Source organism: Heteronotia binoei, chromosome 7 (assembly GCF_032191835.1).
Source record: "Heteronotia binoei isolate CCM8104 ecotype False Entrance Well chromosome 7, APGP_CSIRO_Hbin_v1, whole genome shotgun sequence".
Classification (NCBI taxonomy): Eukaryota; Metazoa; Chordata; class Lepidosauria; order Squamata; family Gekkonidae; genus Heteronotia; species Heteronotia binoei.
Genome location: NC_083229.1, coordinates 38,468,742 through 38,485,979, shown reverse-complemented (window position 1 = coordinate 38,485,979; position 17,238 = coordinate 38,468,742). Strand labels below are relative to the sequence as shown.

General features: G+C 42.4%; 1 protein-coding gene across 2 annotated transcripts in view; it reads left to right on the top strand.

The window, feature by feature from the left end:
* The window catches only part of VPS13B (vacuolar protein sorting 13 homolog B), a 572,358-nt gene that overhangs the window by 259,120 nt on the left and 296,000 nt on the right, over nt 1-17,238 (top strand). For both annotated transcript variants that reach the window (XM_060243442.1, XM_060243444.1), the window contains exons 21-22: nt 4-145; nt 9,645-9,775. In XM_060243442.1, the coding sequence (XP_060099425.1) occupies nt 4-145; nt 9,645-9,775 (273 nt within the window). The remainder of the gene's footprint in view (nt 1-3; nt 146-9,644; nt 9,776-17,238) is intronic.

The following is a 17,238-nucleotide window of genomic DNA, read 5'->3' as shown; positions in this document are numbered from 1 at the left end:
CAGTCTGGATCAGTTTCTCTTGGGACACCAGTAACTAGGAAGAAAGAGGACGAGGTGTCAGTTGGAAGCACGCCTTTGGCTAAGCAGCAGTCAAATCAGGCCTCAGAATATGCTAGCAGCCCTGTCAAAACAAAAACAATAACAGGTATGGCTCTCTTTACATTCATATCTAGATGTTCTCTCAGTTCTGCTTCTTAAAATGCATGTATGTTTCAGCAGGTTCAGCTGTACAAATATGCTAGCAATTTTGGCAAATAGACTAAAACAAATTACTCCAAATTTTATAAATCAAGACCAAACAGGCTTTATATCAAAAAGAAGCATAATGGATAATATACAAAGAACCTTAAATGTCATAAATTATTGCAAGTTAAAATATCAAGATATAATACTATTATCTTTAGATATAGGGAAAGCGCTTTAACATAAAGCGTTTTAACATATTGTTCCTGAAACAGTTGGTTATCCACATGAATTTCGGCAAGAAATTTTTGATGATAATACAAGCAATCTACTCTTAGCACACTGCTGAAATGAAAGTGAATGGTTTGAAATTATTTTACTAGGAGCATTTAGTTATTGCTGTACATCACAATGATTCAGTGAAGGGCATTAAAATTGGCAATATGATCTATAGAATGAGTCAATATGCAGATGACTATACACTTTTGACCTTGTTATCTCTCATCCATCAATGCAAAAATTAATGAAGGACTTTAGTGCAATTTTGGGATTAGTGATTAACTAAATCAAAATTGGAATGAATAAATTTAACGTCACAAATGTCTGCTTTTATCAAAGATAATTTTTGTTATAAATGGATCACAACTAATTGGTGGTATTTAGGAGTAAATATCCCCTTAGATTTAAGTTGTCTGTTAACCAGCAATCCTATTAAAGTAGTCAAGAAATGCTAAATGTAAATGTAAAACCTGGAATAAATTGAAACTATCATTGCCCAAAAGACTGAATGTAGTTAAATCCTTCATATCGCCAAAATTTTTATTTTGTTTTAAATCTATACTGATTGAGATCCCTGTGAAAGCATTGCAGAGATGGCAAAAATTATTGAATGACTTGTGGGGGTTTTAAAATATGTGTAAATTTTAATATTTTACACAGACCTGTGACTCAGGGAGGATTGGATAATCCAGATTTACAATTATACCAGATAGCTTCTACTTCAGCTAATTTAACTAGAATGTTAGGTTTATATTCCAGAGAAGCCTGGTTAGAAATAGAATGTAGTTTCGCTTTACCTTAGTCCCCAAGACGTTATTTGGAACAAATCTCAAAATAGGCCTTTGCAAATTTGAAACAATAGGTTTCTTAACTACATGTTACAGATATGGGGAAGTTGGAGGAATAAGTTAGTCCCAGTGGTATCTCCCATCTCTACTTTTCTAAAATCAAAAATGGTTACCTCTGGGCGGGGAACAAAGCATAGTTAACAAATGGTACTGAGCTAAATTAACTCGTGTGATTGACTTAGTGGGATAAAAAAAATCTATTAAAGATAAAAAAATCTCTGGGAAAAATGATGATCTCTTCAATCCCGTGGTCTCACTATTTACAACAAAAGCATCTCATAGAAGAGCCTAGCATTACAAAAGCATTAGCACACCAGCTAACAGATCTCGAACTTATTGCTAAAAATTGTGATAGAGAAACTGAACAGTTGGCATCAAAAAAATATAAGATTTTAATTACTAATGTGGCTACAAACATATTAAGTTATCAAAAATCTTGGCAAAAAGATGGCATGGTCAAGCTAATTGAACAACAATGGGATGAACTTTGGGCACTGTCAATATATAGGTATAATATTACTACCATAAAAATCCAGTCTTTTAAAATATTAACCCAATAGTTTCTTACCCCATTGCAGTAATCTCACATCAATACAAATTGTCGCCCATTATGTTGGGAAAATTGTGGGTCCATGAGAAGTTATATCCATTGTTGGTGGAGCTACAAAGTTATTGTTGAATTCTGGAAAAAGATAGTACTCCAAAGTGAAAAAATCACAGGTTGCTAGCTCCCTCTTAAACCTAAAGTTTAAGTTTTTTTGTTGTAAATAGTGAGACCACGGGATTGAAGAGATCATCATTTTCCCCAGAGATTTTTTTATCTTTAATAGACCACCTTTAAGAACAACCAATTTTTATTTAGAACATAAGCTTTCGTGTGCTCTTAAGCACACTTCATCAGATGAGGAATCCAGCACAGTGAGCAAAGCCATACATAGCTGATAGGCAGTGGCCCAGAATGCAACATGGTACAAATTTAAGAACCAATGACAGTGAAGTAAAATTATCTGGTAGGCAGTGGTTTAGAATGTAAAATACTACAATGACAGAATAGTAAAATTAACAAATTGAGCAAACCTTTGATCTGAGTAGCATGAGCATGCGAAAGCAACAAAACAGTAGTATGTCAAAATGTGAGACTGTCTGTCAATGACGATGGGAGATGGGTTCAATATATGTAATGGGATAAGCAACCAAAGTCCCTGTTTGAGTGTATCAGTACAGCTAAAAGAGAAATACATTGGATAGTGATATTCTTGTCCACCTAATTTACTTTTTAACATGTAAACATAATTCTTGTTTGCCATAGGAAAAAGGAATACAATACAATATAGTGAAAATGGGTAAGGCATATGTAATGAGATATGCAGCCCATATCCCTATTTTGAGTATGTCGATACAAATAATTATACTGATACACAATTGGATCTATCTGAAGTATTATTGTTAAATTATGGGGTGGATGCTTCTTTAAGCAAGTCATCCAGAAAATTGATATCTTCTTTATTAGTAGCCATCAGGACAGTCATTGCCAGTAAATGGAAAGACAAATCAATACTGACGTTAGACTTATGGTATAATAAGATTGTTGAATAGATTGGAAAAGGGTAATGAACAAAATAGTAGCACAATAACATGGATTTTCATAGATTAGAAACAGTCTAACCCATATCAAAGGATAATATGTGTTGGGGTCCATGTGCAAGAAATGTCTATGGCAGGAATATCCAACTTCACAGAAGTGACAATATGGTTTAAATATTGGGTGTATTGATTGGGGACCAACAGGTATTCTTATTTTGAAAAACTTGTAATAAGATTTTAAAATCTTTGTTATAATAAAAAGTAGCAAGAATGAACTAACAGATTTTAATATATTTTAAGAAGGCATTCAGGTATAGATATCTTTTTGTAGAGTTTGAAATTATAAGATAATTAGTCAGCCCTCTTATCAAGTGGATGTATAACATACAACGTGTGTGGATATAGTGGGCTTCTTAAGTGCTAGCCTATATCTAAATCAAGACTGACTAGAGTCATCCAAAACAAGAAAAGGATTGACTCTTTCACCATGAAATTGCCATAATGTATTGAAGGCACATTATGTAAGGGTTTTATTTAATTTGTGCAGGAACCATTAATATGAAAATCAGTTTATTATGGTCCTGAAAAAAGATGCCATTTTATAAGTTAAGCATTGTTTATGTTAGTAATTTTATATCAGTTTGACTGCTGAAAATACTGAATGACATACAAAGGCTAATGCAGATGATCTTCATGGTCTCTGTGCTTCACACTCATGGGATAGAGCGCCTGTGCCGATCTCCGAATTGGTACCTAAAAAGCCCGGGATTTTTTCACGCTCAGCACCAACGGGCATGTGCAGGCATCCCAGTGCGCATGCTCACCAGCGTGAGGATCCCGCCAGTTCCTTTCTGACTGCTGCACTGAGAGGTTCTCCTTTCGTGTCCCTGGTCGGTAAAGTAATCTTGGATTGCTTTTTTGCCTTTGTATATAGCCCGTTTGTTATTTTCCTTAGTGTAGTTAGTTAGTAGTTAGATAGTTAGTTCGTGTTGTTTTAGAAAAAAAGAGTTTGTTGGACTTCGGGGCTCGTTTTTCCCCCTCAGAAACTTTCCTGGGCGGGGTTTTTTCCTGGGCGTCTATGGAAAGACGTTGGGGTTTTTTCAAGAGGTGCCGTTCCTGTGGGAAGAAGATTGCCCCCCCCAAGGCCATTCCCTCTGTCTCCTCTGTCTGGGCGAGGGGCATAGAGTCGAGTCTTGCGCTCACTGTCTGAGCTTCTCAAAACAAACTCACAAGAATCGAGTGGCAAGGCTTTCGGCGGCTTTGGCCGAGTCGGCACTTCGTCCTCAAAAGATGGCATCGGGCCCGTCAGTACCGATGGGTGAGGCCGTGGCCCCGACGGTCACATCGGCTGAGACTTCGCAGATCAGGACCGAGATGCCGGTCGAGCGCGGGCATTCCACGAAGCGGCCTTCTGAAGGGTCAGTGGACACCCCGGCTAAGAGGCGTCGGGATGATTCGGGGACCCGATCATCCGCACCGAAGAAGGTGAAGTCGAAGGAGAAGCGGAAGAGGAAACCATCCCGCACCCCTTCGCCTTCGCATGATGCTTCGACATCGACAGCTGCACCGAAGAAGATCTTGGCGTCCCCGTGTCGTAGCCCTTCGGTGTCGAGAGGCAGTGCTTTGCAGCTGCGCCTATCGGCATCGGAGCACGAGATCAACCTGACTCAGTGCTCCCACTCTTCAGGGTCCAGGGGTCGCAGTGAGAGCGCCTCGGTGTCAGAGGTGGAGGTGTCGGCGCCGATGGAGCCTTCGGCACCGATGGATCAGACGAGAGGCAGGAGAGAGCTGGAGCCGACTTCAATAGTTCGTCGCTTCCCACCGCTTCCATCATGGGAGCAGTGCCAGTGGCCTCCTTACCTTTATCCTTACCCACCGTACCAATGGTACCCTCCTTGCGAGTTCAGTTACTGGGACCAACAATCTGAGGCATCCCACATGTCAAGGCTGTCTCAACATTCTAGAAGGCGTCCTTCGGCATCGATTGCTGTCCCGCCTGACAGATGCGGTGTAGTGGTGGAGGAAGTCCAACCTTGGTCGTCGGGGTCAATTCGGTCGCCCGTCAGAGAGTCTACTCCGGTGCTCTCAGAACGATCTCTGCGCAGAGAGTCTTCATAGTCGGACTCCGAGGTCGGTACCGACGATGCAGATCAGGCTTTGGAGCCTTCCCTGGTGTCTCATGCAGCTGAAGTTCTTCCCATCTCACCGTTGAAGAATCTGAAGTCGTATGGGGACCTGGTGAAGAGGATTGCACTCTCCCTCTCGCTTCCTGTGTCACAGCCGCAACCCGTTGTAGACGATAATGTGTTTGACATTATGCAGCGGGATACGTCTCCAGCGGTTGCCCTGCCGGTGACGAAGGTCATCCTACAGGTGATGAAGGAGCCCTGGGCGAAGCCTGCTTCTACGCCAGTGTCATCGAGGAGGTTGGACCATATGTACCGTGTCCAAGAGTCCGGGGCTGAGTTTCTCTTCACACACCTGAAGCCAAATTCGGTGGTTGTTTCCTCCTCATCCAAGGCCCGCAAGACGCACTGCTCTCCCCCAGACAAGGAAGGGAAGAAGTTGGATAATGTCGGGAGGAAGTTCTATTCTGCTGGGGCGCTGGGAGTAAAGATATCTAACTATGCCGCATGCATGCCTAGATACCAATACTCAGTGTGGGAGCAACTAACCCCCTCCTGTCTTCCCTGAGTGAGGAGAAGAGATCGGCTGCAAAGAAGTTGAAGAAGGAAGGCTTTGCTGTAGCCAAGCAACTACTGGCTGCAGCAAAGCACATGGTCGACGTCTCAGCAAGGACCATCACTTCTGCTGTCTGCCTCCGCCGCCACTCCTGGCTCAGATCTATGGCTCTCCAGCAGGACACCAGAGCCTTCGTCGAAGATCTGCCCTTCGAGGGCGAAGGCCTCTTCAGCTCCACCACCGACAACACGCTCCAGGAAATGCACAAAAGTATAAAAACTTCCAGGAACCTGGGCGTACCGGCATATTCCAGAGCTGCGAAACAGAAGCAGTGGCACAAGCCTTGGGCAAAGAAGCCGTACCAAAAGTTCTCCCCGGAACAACAGTGGAGACCTCGCTCTGCTCAACCTGAGAGTAGGTCTCCATACAGGGGGAACAACAGAAACCGTTATGCTTCACAGACCACCGGCAAGTCCAAGGGCACTCACCCTCAAAAGCAGGGCCTTTGACTTTCTGGTAGCACGCGTCACCATCCCCTCTTCCACTTCGCCTATCTGCCTCCGCCCATTTCTGTCGGCCTGGGAATCCATCACTACGGACAGGTGGGCGCTTTCCATTGTAGCGGAAGGCTACAAAATAGACTTTGCTCAGATTCCGAACCAATCCGTGGTAATTACCACTCCCCCTTCCCCACCTCTGTTGGCGGAGGAAGCAAACCTCTTACAGAACAAGCCATAGAGAGGGTCCCGACGGAGGCCAGGACGGGAGGTTTCTACTCTCGTTACTTCCTGGTTCCCAAGCGGGACAGGAGTCTAATACCAATCATGGATCTTCGGAATCTGAACAAATTCATTTTGTACCAGAAGTTCAGAGTGTTCACTCTGCAAACAATTCTGCCCCTCATCAACCAAGGGGATTGGATGGCAACGCTGGACCTCAAGGATGCATACTTCCACGTCAGCATCCATCCTGCATTCAGACGTTTTCTTCGGTTTACAGTAGGTTCTCAGCACTTCCAGTTCAAAGCCCTTCCGTTCGGCCTGTCCACTGCGCCTCGGGTGTTCACAAAGATGATGAGCGTTGTGGCTGCCCACCTCCAGCTTCAAGGGATAGTCGTCTTTCCATACATCGATGACTGGCTCCTTGTGGCGGAGTCAAAAGAGAGTTTGTCATCCCACATTGCCGTCACTCTTCGTTTTCTCGACACCTTGGGTCTGCAGGTCAGTTTGGAGAAATCACACCTTACTCCATCATGGACAGTTCAGTTCATAGGGGCTTTTCTGGATACAAATCTGCATCGCGCATTCTTGCCTCAGCAGAGAGCGATGGACATTATCAACCTTGTCGAACTTCTGCAGAGTCGAAAGTGGGGTATGGCGCAGCAGCTGCAGCGGATGCTGAGGCTGATGGCGACGACTACAAGTGTGCTGCTCTTTGCGAAGCTGAGGATGAGAGGCCTACAGCTTTGGTTTCTTTGTTAGTTTCGCCCGTTGCAGGACTCACCTCGAAAGAGGTTTGTAATTCCACCTGTGACACTGCAAACGCTGCAATGGTGGAAGTCAAAGGACATTTGTCAGGGAGCTCCCTTCCATCTACCTGCACCAACTGTGACTATCACAACTGATGCGTCGTTGTGGGGTTGGGGGGCCCACATGGACGATCTGTGTGTAGGGGGTCCCTGGCCTTTGACATTGACTCACTGCCACATAAATTACTTGGAAGTGCTGGCAGTTCATTTTGCTCTTCGGTCCTTCCGCCCCATGGTGGCGGGGAAGGTTGTTGCTCTGCTAACGAACAATACCACTGCCCTGTGTTACATCAACAGGCAGGGCGGGACAGTCTTTCAATGGTTATGTGCGCTGGCCCTGGATCTGTGGTTGGAGTGCCTGGACTACTACATCTTTGTGAAGGCAGCGCATCTTCCAGGCAAGCAGACTCCCTCAGCAGGGGTGCAGCTTCCCCGCACGAGTGGGAGTTATAGTGGCGCTTCCTCCAACCTGTGTTTCAGCTCTGGGGGTATCCCCAGGTGGATGTCTTTGCCACAGTCAAAAACCGGAAGTGTCCTCTGTTTTGCTCCAGAGGGGGCTCAGATCCAGAGTCGTTGGGAGATGGTCTGCTGTTCCCGTGGGAAGGTCGGTTCCTTTATATGTTCCTACCTCTGCCACTACTGACGAGGGTGGTCAACAAGATTGCGAGGAAGAGGCCATGCTGTTTCCTGGTGACTCCCTGGTGGCCTCGCCAGAACTGGTTCCCGATCCTGCTCCAACTGGCGAGGGGAGTCGTCTACCAGTTTCCAGCGGAACCGGATCTTCTGTCAGCTCAGGACGGTCATGTTCTCCATCACAATGTGCCCCACCTGAAGCTGACAGCTTGGTTCATCGACCCTGTGGGTTCTCTAGCAGAGTCCAACATGTTTTCTTGAACAGCAGGAAACTTTCTACCCGCGCTTCCTATGATAGGAAGTGGCGGAGGTTTCTGCAGTTCCTAGTTGATCCCTCAGTCTCTCCCCCAAAGGGTGGGATTGTCGGTAATTTTTGAGTTTTTGTTATCTCTGGTGGATGCTGGCCTTGTTTTTTCTTCCATTAAGGTTTATTTGGCAGCAATTTCTGCGTTCCATGAACCGGTTGAGGGGCACTCTGTTTTTGCACACCCTCATTCTAAGAGGTTTTTGAAGGGTTTGCTTAGGCTTCATCCTCCATTGAGATAACCCCCACAGTTGTGGGATTTGACTTTAGTGTTGGACAGGTTTACTCGACGTCCTTTTGAGCCGATGGCCACATGTTGATTACAGCTTCTTTCTTGGAAGACTGCCTTTTTGGTAGCCATCACATCAGCACGCCGTGCAGAGGAGCTCACGGCTATGCATTGTGACTACCCATATCTAGTTTTTCGGGAGGCTGGAGTGTCGTTAGCTCCTGATATTTCTTTTCTCCCCAAAGTGGTCTCTCAGTTCCACCTCAACTTAGAAGTTTGGTTGCCCACTTTTCATCCTACTCCTTCCTCGGATGAGGAACGTAGGTTGCCTGCTCTAGACGTGAAGCGTGCTTTATTGTTTTATTTAAGTCGCTCCAAGAGTTTTCGTAAGGACCAGCAGCTTTTTGTTTCTTATGCTGCTCCTAAGTTAGGTTCCAGGGTCTCATCTCAGTGGCTTTCGAAATGGCTCACTGAGACTATTAAACTGTGTTATTTGTTGGCCAAGAAGCCGTTGCCTGGGCCTATTTGTGGACACTCTACAAGAGTGATGGCCACGTCAGTGGCATTCCTGAAAGGTGTTTCCCTGACGGATGTTTGCAAGGCTGCCACCTGGTCCTCTCTGCATGCCTTTATGAAGCACTACGTGCTGGACGTGCATGCTCAACAGAGGACTCGTCTGGGAGCTGCGGTGCTGCAAGCTGCTTCTTCTGGTTAACTATCTTCCCGCCTCCAGGTTAACTATCTTCCCGCCTCCAGGTATGTCTTGTTTGCTAATCTCCCATGAGTGTGAAACACAGAGACCACGAAGAAGATAGACAGGTTGCTTACCTGTAACTGTAGATTTTTGAGTGGTCATCTGTGCATTCACATTACCCGCCCTCCTTCCCCACTGCTGATGGTCTCCCTCCAGTAGGGGCTTCCAGCGGTCAGGAAGGAACTGGTGGGATCCTCGTGCTGGCGCCAGCGAGCATGCACATTGGGACGCCTGCACATGCCCATTGGTGCCGAGCGTGAACAAATCCCAGGCTTTTTAGGTACCGATTTGTGGATTGGCGCATGCGCTCTATCCCATGAGTGTGAATACCACTCAAAGATCTACAGTTACAGGTAAGCAACCTGTCTTTTCTCTAATTTGAAGCTGATGTTTGAATTTTTTTTTAATATTTTGTGAGAATTTGCATGAGTAAAAACAACTGTGTAAATGAAAATCTGAGATAATGGGTACTAGAAAATAATTATTTTCTGTTGTGTTCAATTATTGACCCCAATGATTGTTAGTATGACTTGTTTTGGGGGGGATTTAGTTTGATTGGTGCCTTAGAGTAAGTATGAAACATTCAAGAATATTGTTTACCTTTTTGTTTTGTTTTGAAGAATCTCGGCCCTTATCAATTCCAGTGAAAGCCATGCTGAGCTCTTCTGAAAGCTGCAGCAAAAGTCCTGAGGAAAGAATGAAAGAATTTATTGGAGTAGTGTGGAATGCAGTCAAGTGCCTTACACTTCAGGTAAGATGTGCAACATTGGTAAGTGCATTGATTTACTTTCTTCTTTCCTTCCCAGCTGTTTCATTGTCATATTTATTTATTGGTTTATTTATTCATTTATTAAAACTTTTATATTTCACTTTCCTAATGCTTCATGGTGGCTTAGAATAATAGTTAAACATATTTTATGTTAAAACCAGAAATAAAATGGCAAACATCCTAGTTATAAATACATCTTCCCTGTCAGGAGGCAATATCATCATACAATGACAATACATCTCTTCTGCTGGGGAAAGAAAATAGGTGACCCCTTGAACTCACAGCACTGGGTACTTTTTAATTAGTCTCCATTCATCATTCAAAATATTAATAAAGTTTCTCCCAAACTTATAGGATCCTAGGTGAGTAACAAAATTAAACCATTTAAAAGCAAGACAGCATATAAATATCAAATGATTTCTTAAAAGCTGGCAACCATAATAAATAATGCTTGTTTAATAGGTCTCTGCCCCAACAGACCTGGCCAGTTATAGTACAACTAAGTGACTCAAAAGTCCCCTCTAAAAAGTGGAACCCTGTAGAAAACTGCAGCAAAGACAAAGTTTGCCTCAGTTCATCTGATAGATTCAGGTGGGTAGCCATGTTGGTCTGAAGCAGCAGAACAGGGCTGTAGCCAGTGGTGAGGCCTTTTAGGGGCTGAGTCCCTATTGTATTTTCAGAGTCCCTCACCCCAATCTCCCTTTTATTCTGAGAAATAAATCTGAGTGGGACAGGAGTGGTGTCAGGGGTGATGCAAGTATGGAGGAGCCAGAAGCCAGATAAGTCATTAGTCTGAGTAAAGGTGGTACAGCACAACTAACTCCTCCCCACGCACACAGCCAGGAGCAGTGCTCCGTGCTTACCTTCCCCCTTCTGTATGCAGGTGGGCAGCAGTTCTCAGAGCAGCCTGGGTGTCCTCTGTCCCTGAGGAAAGGCTCGCCCAAGAGACACCTGCACATTTGACAGTGCCTCAAGAGCTGGCCTTTGCAGTGGATATTCTTCTGAAACTTTCCAGTGGCAAATGACTTCTTCTCCCAGGGCTTTTCCTCCTTAGACTCTCTGCATCACCTGCCCCTCTTGACTGAAGAGTTCTGGGGGGTGGGGAGACACTTGCTTCCTGACACATGCATTAATTAATTTAAAATCCTGGCTGCGGGGCTGCAGTAGAACAAAGTTTGAGTGGCACCTTAAAGACCTCTAGTTTCATTTGTACCATATTTGTACCATTTGTACCAAATTATTACCCATATTTCAGATTTTTCTCTTAATCATCAAATCGGTTCATTTTTTCCATTGCATGCAGAAAGTTTAGCCATCTCTGCAAGTTTTATTATCTTCATCAACTATTCCACTTTTGTAGGCAGTATTGAAATTTTAATTTTTGTGGATATAGTAATCTCACTGCCATTGTCATATATAAGGACAAAGTTCCATGACTTTTTTGCCAACTGAATGTCCATTAGGCCCAAAAGAAATGCCTCTAGTTTCATTTGTACCATAATTTTTAAAATCTTCTGCATTAATGAATGTATTTGTATAAATTTTAAAGCCTTTTTTTCAAGTCCACCATAAATGATAAAGTATTCCTTCATGTTGATCACATTTCCAACATCTATTTGAGATATTTTTATACATTTTTGCTTATTTCTCTTGTGACATATACCACCAGTACATCATTTTTGAAAAATTCTCTTTAAAACTATAACTTAATGTAAATGTAAGACCTTCCTCCCACATATATTAACATTGCTCCATTTGTATATTGTGTCCAGCAGTTTTCACCCATTATATCATTTTTTTTCATTTGTTCTTCCCGTTTTTGAATTTAATTTTAGCAATAACACATTCAACATTTGTTCATAATTCCGTTTCAAATTCTGTTTTAGGTTGTTCAAAACTATAAGTCAGGGGTGTCCAAACATGTGACGCTTTCACACATATTGTATGGCTCTCATTGCCCCCTACACCCTGTTGACTGGCTTGGAGAAGGCATTTAAAGTTAAAATTGTTTTCTTTCTACCTCTCCCTCCCCCTCCCCCCATCTGTTTGCCTCCCTCCCTCCCTTCCTTCCTGTCTTGCAGCTCTCAAACATCTGACATTTATTTTATGTGGTTCTTACGTTAAGCATGTTTGGCTTCCCCTGCTATAGGTTATTTTGACTGTTTTAAACGTTTATAATAATTGTGCATAAAAAAACCATTGACATCCTTCCATTATTATAACAGCTTCTCTTAGTTTCATTTTACATTCTCCTTGAAAAAAGTGTAGTTTACATTCTCCTTGCCATTTAGGTTAGGGGTGGCATGAAATGGGAAAATAGAGGTTCATTCCGGTTTGTGGTTCATGAGGTCTCACGAGCCATGAACCTTCCTATTTACTGAACTGGTTCATTTTGTGAGGTTCATGATGTGGTAGAACAGACTCCCTGCAGGCTAGAGATGTCAAACTCGCAGTGAGTTTCCAGCTGACTCTCCTTTTTGCCCTCCAAGTTTGGTAAGGATTTGGTGTTAAGCAAGAACTGAGAAATTTAGCATCTGTTGATGCACACTTCTTCAGATACAGGGGGAGGGACGGTGGCTCAGTGGTAGAGCATCTGCTTGGTAAGCAGAAGGTCCCAGGTTCAATCCCCGGCATCTCCAAAAAGGGTCCAGGCAAGTAGGCGTGAAAAACCTCAGCTTGAGACCCTGGAGAGCCGCTGCCAGTCTGAGAAGACAATACTGACTTTGATGGACCAAGGGTCTGATTCAGTATAAGGCAGCTTCATATGTTCATATGTACATTGAAACAGATTTCCTTAAACATTACCTAGAGGTATTATCTGTATGCCAATTTGCTGCTATCCAGAGGTGTTACCAAACGTGTTATTCCAGTCTTAGCTGCATTTATTGCTCAGTTAATTATGGATCTCGACTCTAATTAGTTCTTCCTGGCAACTAACCCCCAGCCCCCACCCCCAATACATAACGTTTGAGGAAATCTGGTTGAAGAAGCTTTGTTTCACTGCACCTTGGGTGAATCTGCATGCACACAAAAGCTTATAATTGAATAAAAGTTGGTTAGTCTTAAAGATGCCACTGAACTTAAACTTTTTCAGTTCATCTGGGACAATGTTCCTTAGGACTGGAGTGGTCACTAAAAAAAGTGTGAAGGAGCAGCAGTGGAGTGAATATCTGATGGAGCGGGAACAACTACTAAATGCTGCTTTGCAAACCAGAGTTTGCATATAGGCTCATGCTGGGAGTGGCAGTCCTCAAGTGTGTTGGTCCTAGGTCGTGAAGGGCTTTAAAGACAAGAACCAACACCTGGAATTTTATCTGGAAATATATAAATTATCACTGCAATGATCATTACATGGGACTAATATGTCCTTTTAGGGTAGCAACTGATAATAAATGGGCCTCTGCATTCTTCAGCAACCCCACTTAAAAAGTGCTCCAATAATAAAGCCTTGGGATTACTGTTGTTTGGATCAGTGTGACCAGATTGGCAGTCTCCAGACAAGAGGAAATGTTGTATCCCATGGAAGAATGCATACTTTCCCATCAGATCCAATTCCTGGTCCTCCACTCCTGAAGGGGAAGTGTCACTCATATGGCGCTTCAAGAGATAGTGATCCATGGTGCTATCCACGTTTCTAGCACATTCGAATTAACAGAAATCTGCACAGTGTAAAAGGATGCAACACAGGCTTCCTAGGGTCAGCATTTGACTAACCACCTCCCTTTTGCTTCTTGCATCCTTGAAAAATATTCCTCTTCTTAATTTAACTACAGTTTAGCAGTTACTCAACAAAGGTGTTAACCATAGTTCAGCATAACAGGGTTTCTGAGACTCCCTTTAAATGGTTATTTTGGATGCTGGCTTAAGGGAGACTGATTAGTTTTAACTGCAGTTATGGTTCCTGCTGATACTACTATGCTTCACAACATCTGTTGAGTGGGGATTTTGCTGAAGCTAAAGTAGGAGGGGCAGCTGCGGGGAGGATGTATTTCCATAGCTATCTCCAATTTGCTGTTCTTACTGGGGAGCCAGTATCACATCTCTACCATCCTTTTATGTAACATGAATTCTATTTCAAAAATGGCATAGCATTCTTCAAGTTCCATTGTCAGTTCCTAAATATAGAAATGCAAACCTGAAACTACTTAAAAGCTTTGTCTGTCCATTGTAGTCAGTAAGATGTATGCAGGTCCCATAGAAAGTTCTATAACTGGTCTAAAGTCTGTAAAATCTACTTTGGCACCAGTGTTTGGTTATGGTGACTGATAGGACATAGATATCTAAATATAGCCTAAAAAAATCCTGAGTTAACAGATCTTCTTCATAACTCAAAAATCATGAAAGGATTAATTCTTTTTATTTGAAGTTAGTGTTTAGAACAAAAACACCTGGAAAGTGTATTTTTGGAACTAAGGCTGGTATTTACTTAGCCTTGACCCCTTTTGCTCATAGTAGTATTGTGCATAACAGCTCACTTAACTGGGTTTTCTGTAAGCTGTTATGATGTCAGTGAAAAACACTTCCATACTAAAGTGCAAACGGCTTTTCTTTTCTTTTTCCTTCTGTAGTCATTGAAGGGCTCAGTGTAAGCTTTGCAAAGTGCCTTTTGGCAACTGTTATGCGGGGGAGGGAAGCGTTCACTTTTCATGTGTTCCTGGTACTAATAGTTGCTAAAAATCATGAAGAAACATAAACACAATTATTTTTAATTGGTTGTTAATGCTTAGTTTCAACGAGAATAACAAGACATCCACATTTCAACCAAATGAGTAAATCATGAGTAATAATGCATTCAGTGCCAACCAAGTAAGTCCACATTTTGGTAATAAGTTTCAGATAAATACACTTTATTCAGATGTTCTAGAGTCTAACTGGCTATCCTGGTATCCTTCAGCAAATCCGAAGCCTTCTCTTGCTTGCATCTTGCATTTGCTAGTATTCTTGCTTCTGTTTTTCATAGGATTTAGATGCCTGTTCTCTCCTGCTTTCTGACTCTTTAAGTAGAATGTCAGCATGCATGAACTAAGCATGCATCTAGGATCTATGCACAACAGGTTACTTGTTGATTTACTTTTTGTTCCCTTTCATTAATTTTTCCTTGGATCCTTCCCCACTTTCATTGTCTGATCATCTCCTATTTAACCCTTTGATTTGTTTATCCATTTGATGTCTCATTCCTTTCTCTGTAATATGTTGCACACATTCCATTCTAAACCAATCTTACTACTCTTAATTTGACCTGTAGAATTCCACCTGATTGACACTGTATCGAATAAGTATTTTATTTATTTAGTGTATATATTCCTTGCTTTGACCTGGCAAGTATTTGGATTTCATCAGATCTATGAAGTTAAGCAGGGTTGGCCCTGGCTAGTATTTGGATGGGAGACCTGCAAGGAATAGCAGGGTTGTGACATAAAAGCAGGCATTAGCAAGCCACCTCTAAACATTTCTTGCCTTGAAAACCACATGAGTCACCATAAGTCAACTGTGACTTGACAGCACTTTCCATCCCCATTTATGCCATACGTTTCTTCCAAGACTAGCTTCCAGTGCAATAATTACATCATTTACTATATAAAATTATAAAAGGGATTTATGAGAAATAGAGGACATGTTCACTATTTGGTTTCTTTTTCTACCTGCACCTGCTTGGTTAGTTTTATTCCTTCTACACACTGTTGTTGAACCTTCAAAAGTAAAAGCACCATCAGTATTCCAATGATTATAGAGAGAAGAATAGCTCTATGATGAAAGATGTTCCAGCTAGTACTACAGCCTCTGTTAGGCCCTGGTGGAACACTGTGAAGCTGGAGGTGAGCATACACATAGTGAGGCATATAAGTGGTTGGTCCACCACTCGCATCTCTACCCTGTAACTGCTGGCATCTGCTAACTTCTGGGCTCTGTAGGGTCCCTGCTCAATAATAATGGCATATCTTCTTGAAGCATCACTCAACAAAACAAACTGAGCAGCACAGAGGATCATCCTGATGAAAGTTAGTTTTAGAGTCCTGTGGAAAGCAGAGAAGCCAATGCCCTTAGATAGTCCAGAAAGAAGCTTTGGCTCAGAACTTGCAGTTTCATTCCTACTGTCTAGCTGCTGTTAAATATCTTACTTGTATTAAATAGCATATTGCATGTAATATACAAAATATAGTAAACATTTTGTGTGTTTTTTCAGAGCATTTGCTTCTTACAGTACATAATTCTCATGGAGTAAATCTATCAAGTATATCATTTTGTAAGACATGACCGAAGCAGTTAATGACTTAACGTTTTGGAGGTCATTAATTCAAAGGTTTGCCGCAATGACCTGACAGCACATAAGACACACACACAAGATGTATGTCATACAAATGAAGCTGGCATAACATATTTAAAAGCAAATAGGCTGGAAACGGGGCTTCCAAGCCTCTCCACAGTAATGTGGAATAGAGGTTTGAGTCTCCTTCTAAGGGTGCTGGCGAATCCGGACGATATAGTACATCAAATCTTCTATGACTCATTTGTTAGTAATTGGTTGAGGAAATTAAATTCCAAACTAGAGGAATGTGATCTGAATATTGATTCCCTAGCCCTCATGTTCAAGAACGGGGCAAAAGTAATTATCAGAGACCGATTACTGGAATTGGAGTTAAAACAATCTCTGGCCAAAGTTGGGGGGGCGTATATCCCAACCTTTTTTACAAGTGATCTTAAATGTGCCAGGTATCTAGAAAAGATACAGCCAATTAAGATCAGGCGGATGCTGTCCTTGGCACGCCTGAACATTCTTGACACAGCAGTACTGAGGGGCCGTTTCCACAAGATCCCGTTAGAAGACAGGATCTGTCCGTGCGGCCTGGAGGAGGTCGATACGGTTCCCCATCTCATTCTGAACTGTCTTTTCCATACAGAGGCAAGGTACAGACTTCTGCGGAACCATCTAATGCTCGCTAAATCTTTAAATCAGGCCCAAGTCATTTACTTCCTCTTAGGGGATGGAAGTGATCAACTTTCTCTGGATCTTGCTAAGTTTCTATATGTTACCGACCTTGACAGGAAGAAATTTAATGCTGTTTGTATTTGAAAGAAGATGCCCTTAGTTAAGTGTTGCCTACGTCAGATAATTTTATTACTATTTTGATGGTTGTACATAGTTTTATATTGTTATGTTATATTTTAGCTTGGTGTTGTGTTGTACTGTTATTGATTAGTTGTGTTGTTGTTGTTGATTGGCCTAGAGCCGCAATAAACTGACTGACTGACTGACTGACATATTTAAAAGCATAAAATGTGCCATGAAGCTCTAAATCAAATATTGGCTTGAGACATGATTTAAACTTCGTTCTTTATAACATAGGGATCAAAATTCAGCCCTGACTTGCAAGTTTGTTGTAAAGTATATAATACCAGGTAATCATTTACGCTAAAGAAATACAAAACATTCCTTGTTGTAGACC